The sequence below is a fragment of the Styela clava genome, chromosome 9 (genome assembly GCF_964204865.1).
Source record: "Styela clava chromosome 9, kaStyClav1.hap1.2, whole genome shotgun sequence".
In the NCBI taxonomy this organism is placed as follows: Eukaryota; Metazoa; Chordata; class Ascidiacea; order Stolidobranchia; family Styelidae; genus Styela; species Styela clava.
The window spans coordinates 7,625,528-7,631,147 of NC_135258.1; the positions used below are offsets into that span (position 1 = coordinate 7,625,528).

The window sequence follows — 5,620 nt, forward strand, 5'->3', positions numbered from 1 at the left end:
TATTTACTTACGTATACATTTCATATAAGAAATACTATTGGTGTACCTTATAAAAAATAAAACGCTAATTAGGTGAGAATTACTCCTTATAATCTATATATATACACTTTTATATCAAGGGATTGGCGAAATCAAAAAAAATGGAAATCAAAAAACAGTATTAAATATATATTACACAATATATAAAACTTCTGCATATCAACATCAATTAAATAAAACTTCCCAGTTCCCATAGTTACTTAAAATAGATTAGGAATAGTCATAAGTAAAGTACTGGCCTTTACTGTCGGGTTATTGGGCTGTGATGAAGATGGCAGGTTTGATTTTATCTATTGGAAAGTTTGTTAAAAACGCGCTACAACATAGTTAAATGCAAAGCAAGTTCCAAAATATTGGCAATTATACCCTCCAATAAAAAATGTTATGTCACTCATATTTACAGTGAAGAATATATGAAACAGCATACTGTATTTTTACCAGGATATCAGAGATATCTTCAATTAAAAGGCATAGCTAGAATGTTCATTAGGAAAAAGTGCACTTGAAAGAATATATCACAGTTATCTGACAAGTAAAAAAAAAAAACACCACAATAGTGATCCATGTCGATTAATAAAAGAAGGTACCTACATCTATTGACACTGAGAATTCAGAAAATCATTCAAACGATTAGTTAGAATATGTTTATCAAGAAAAAGTACCGGTATATGTAAATATCACAGTGGTACAAATTACCTAACAGAATAGGAAAATTCCAAGTCAATCAATAAATATACCATGTATCTGCTACATGTAGTATTTCAAATAAAGAATATAATGATTCCATTACATTTGAACCCACGACAATTGCACTTGCATACTATTGCACCTATGGCAATTTTGTTTGTTTCACAGATATTATTTGTTTTACTGATATTTGAACCCATACTAACCCTAACCCATGGGTTTTAGCACCCGCATATAGATTGAACCCGCGGATATACACATGGGTTCAAATGTACGGTCACCAATATAACATAATCAGTGGATTGAAAATAGAATACAAAATGATTTGAAGACTTGTTGCACTAAATGCAAAGTAAACAGCAAAACATGGATAAAACCATATACAGTAAATGCTCGTTTTAACGCCCGGTCTTGTTTAAGGGCCCGTTTGAATAGCCGCCCGTGTGAACAGGACATGAAAATAAATAAGGGCCGGTGCTTGAATACCCGCCCGGTGTAAAAGTTTTTTTTTGTTTTTGCGGATTTGTACCTGCCGTGCAGAGAAAAAGTCAAAATTTTCATTATTCTCGTTTAAATCATACGTGAGAACTGGAAATTACAATATACGGTATTAATTAATGTAACGATCGATCTTATCTACCGGTATTTTTGTGTGTAATTTTACTTTAAAAATAACAAGCGCCCCTACTTGAATGAGGGCCCGGTTAGTGAGTATGTTTAAAAAAATAAGCGCCCGGGCTATTAAACGAGCAAATACGATATACCGAAAAAATAAGCTGCACCATATTTGTATGAACAAATCACAGATTTTGGTGCAATTTGATCCGAACTTATGCAAAATTGAAAATCTTCGTTTATCACGGAAACCAGACATAACACATAGTAATAAAACATGTAAAACCCAACAAAAATTCCAATAACACAGTTTGTGAAGGCATATCTGCCCATGTATATCATCAAATAAAATGCGTCTCCAAGTTATCACATCCTAGCAATATAAAAGTTTTGTCTTCCTTTGTGGAAATGAGATTGAGTCAAACTTAAATAACCTTTGATGACACAACGATCAAATCCGGAAGGATTTTTAATAATCGAATGATACAACATCACAATAGAACGTACTTGTGCAGTTGATCGATGTTTGGTATTGTTGACTATTTTCCAAAAATAACGGGCAGCAGATTGGAAGTCATTGTCAATGTATTGTTGAACACCTTTGTTGTATAAATTACTGATCATATCGTCACCAACCAAAGAGTATTTTTTTACAGTTTTTGATACAAAATCACAAGAACGTTGTCCAAGGGAGATTAGGAGCTTGAGTCCAACAAAAAATATAATCCGTTGAAGATCTTTAGATGAAAAGCAGCCCTTAATTAATCTTTTCCACACAGTAACAACTGATGCTGAGAAATGACTTGCTTCATAATGCGAGAAAATATTGTTCAAACTTGCTAAATAATCTGAATCCAACTGTTTTCCTTGATATACTATACCAGTTAAAGCAGGATCCAGGAATACAGACTTTGACAGCACCATTTTAAGTACTTGAGCAAAAACATTTTTCATCGCACTAATCACAAATGGGTGAGACAACAAACTCTGTAAATTATCAATGGTAATTGATATTGAATAAAGAACTATCATCAGATTTTCTTCTGCAAGAAAAAGATCATAAAAAGTGGAGGTGACTATAAGGAAATATGAACGAAAGAAACTGTCATTTTTCAAGGAGGGCGGGGCATCAGAGTAAAGACAACAAATATTTGGTATGTCCTGCAATTCCGTAGAAACCAAACATGTACGGATATATACCTTAATGCCCAATTCATAATAGACCTTGGTCGATTTATTAAATCTTTCTATTGTAGGAGGTAACTGGCAGAAACTAATGCCTTTTAAAAGAAGTTCCTTCTTCTTACTAATGTCTGGTTCTTTCATGGCTTTTTCCACATAACACACTCCAACTGCTCCACTTATTAAAATACCTTCAATCACAGCTTCCAAGTTAACAATTTCAATTTGAGATTCTTCAATGATATTTGCTAATTCCAAAGTCTGATATGCATCTTCTAATAAGTTTTGTACCATCTGAAATTTAAATATATATGCCACAATTTCTAAGGTAAGTAATTTCCCGAACATACGACATTTACATTCAAAAAGGTCTTTTACAGAAGAAATTAACTTGGTAGCACCTTTAAGTTTGTTTCCCATTTTCATCTCAGCAAAAGCTATTCCAAGTTCAAAGCCATAGAGTGAGCATATGTCATTGTTTTTTTCCATGCCTTCCGTACAAAACTCTAACATTTCTAAAGGATTCATGGAAATTCTCATCGACATAACTTGAGTGAAACGAATTCGCATTAGGATTTGGGTCCCCGCATGACCAAGAAGTCTTCCAAATCGTTGATTATTTAATTCAATAGATTCTCTGTGTTTATGTTGAAATAAGTACAAAATGTTCAACATGTCCATTGCAAACAAAATCTTAGCTGGATGTTCCGAACTATCGTTATTAATAATTCTTTTCAAATAAATTTCTGTGTGCTCCATCCATTCTGTTGAAGGTCGTGTGTGGGTTTGTCGAGCTGCAAACATTGTGGCTTCAATCACCCTCATGTCAAATACTGCAGTTTTATCATCAGTAGAAGGTTTTTCATTTAATAAATCTTTTTCTAATCTTGCTTCTTCCTCGAGTCTAGGAATGGCATCTTCATAAAGTTCTAATTGCATCTGGGCCAAACTTTCTCCATCAGTGAATGTTTTTGGAGATTTTTCAAACATTGATGAAGGCGTGACCTGTCTGATTTCTTCGAGAAGATTACTGACAAGAACAATCGTCAGTCTTAGGCAATGTATTGCACAATTTTTACTGACGTATTCAAATATTTCTTCCTTATAAACCTTGGACCTACGGCATCCTGATTTAGCATAAATTTTCAAGCGCAGTTCATGAGCAACTGCAAGAGCATACTTGATAGGATTACCAAGATAATCACAAAGACAAAAGCTAGATGATGTTGTCAAATAAATATTATCTGTACCATCTGTATCTTCGAGAAAACGAGCCCAGTAACTAATTAGTGCAGTGATGGGTCTATAAAATAAATTTTTCACATCAGTTTTGCAAGCAAGATTTGTTACAGTCCTTCCTGTAACTGTCAAGTTTACATTTTCCATTATTTGCTTTTCAATGTTTTTAAAAACATCATGCTTTGACTCTTTTTCTAGAATTGCCAATTTACATCTTTGAAACTCATCATATAACTCCTTATTTCCCCAAACAAAGCAAGTTCTTATGAGCATTTCTTTCAAATAGTAACCATTTTTTATATCTTCATCCGATGTTAAATAGGAAGCCATTTTACTGACAGGTTGAATCAGTTCAACTTTGTGCTTGCGATTTTTTGTTGCTTCTTGTCTACCCAAAGGTGTACTACATGCATGGGGAACCATTCCATCAAAAGATACACCGCTAGTAGTAAAATTGTCGTAAAACCAATTTTTAGACTTATCCTCAGAATAAAGGTCATTTATACTTTTCACGCCAACACTTCTGATTATAGTCTCCCCCAAACCAATCATAATAATCTCAAATATCACAGCAAACCATCTGAAATATTCTTTCACTTCATGATAATTTGAAGAATCACCAATGCCGTCTTCAAGAATTATAACATGTTCAAAATCGGAATACAAAGTTATTTCCTCACGAGCCAAAGATCCCAAACCAACAAGAGCAAACGAACATGGAGAATCTCCCAGAAGCTTCATACAATATTCAGCAATGTATGTCATCAACGTAATATAATTTTGTGTGTTTTTCTCCATCATGTGTTGGATCGTTTCAATTTTATTAGACTGTTTTTCAATAATTTCAAGTTTTGAAAGTTTTCCATCAAATGGTTCCATTTTCTGCAACTGATCTTTTTCATCCATTCTCAGATTCTTGAGTGTTTTTGAAATATGAGAGGATAATTCAGAGAGAGTTTTATCACACTGCTTACCTCCACAAGCTTGCAACAACACTTTCTCCATTGATAAAAGGAATTTGTGAACTGTATTTCTTCCTTTTATATCATATAATATTCTTCCATATCGAACTCTGGCACCGTGTAATAAAGCAGAACATTTTATAAAATCAAGTTTTTGTTTCATTCCTGTAGATGACTTTGCTTTTTCAAGATATAACTTGCCCATTTGAAACAAAATATCAGTTGATTCCTTTAGTTTTGATCGCCTTTCATCACCGAAGGGTGTACAAACTGCCTTCAACTGTTCTGCTAAATCTTTTTCTTTTTGAGATATTTCATCTTCTGTTTCCATATTCAAACAAATCGTTATTTACTAACTTGTATACATTTCATATAAGAAATACTATTGGTATACCTTGACAAAAATTAAACGGTAATTAGATGAGAATTACTCCTTATAAAATATATTTTCATTTTTATAGCCATGGATTGGCCAAATCCAAAAAATTGAAAACCCAAAAACAGTAGTAAATATATATTACACAATATATAATACTTCCGCATATCAACATCACTGGCCATCTATATTTACAGCGAAGAAGTGCACTTAAAAGAATATATCACAGTTATCTGACAAGTAAAAAAAAACAAACATTCAACACAACAATAGTGATTAATAAAAGAAGGTAACTACAACTATTGACTAGGTAATATTTATGATAGTGAACACCACTGTATGCATGATCATTTTGATCAAAGAAACTAACTGAATTGGACAATTAAAAGGCTAGAGAATATACATATTAAATATCTAATAACACATAATATTTCAAATAGTTAGAAAGCTTAACCAGAACTAATCAGGGTAAAAAAAGTATCTAAAAATATATATCACAGTAATCTGACTAGTGGAAATA

General features: G+C 32.8%; 1 protein-coding gene across 1 annotated transcript; it reads right to left on the reverse strand.

Moving 5' to 3' along the window:
- Positions 1-1,707: 1,707 nt before the first annotated feature.
- On the reverse strand, positions 1,708-5,080 carry LOC144427391 (uncharacterized). The gene has a single exon (XM_078116564.1). The coding sequence runs from the start codon at positions 5,053-5,055 to the stop codon at positions 1,708-1,710; it is 3,348 nt and encodes a 1,115-aa protein (XP_077972690.1). The 5' UTR covers positions 5,056-5,080.
- Positions 5,081-5,620: the final 540 nt, after the last annotated feature.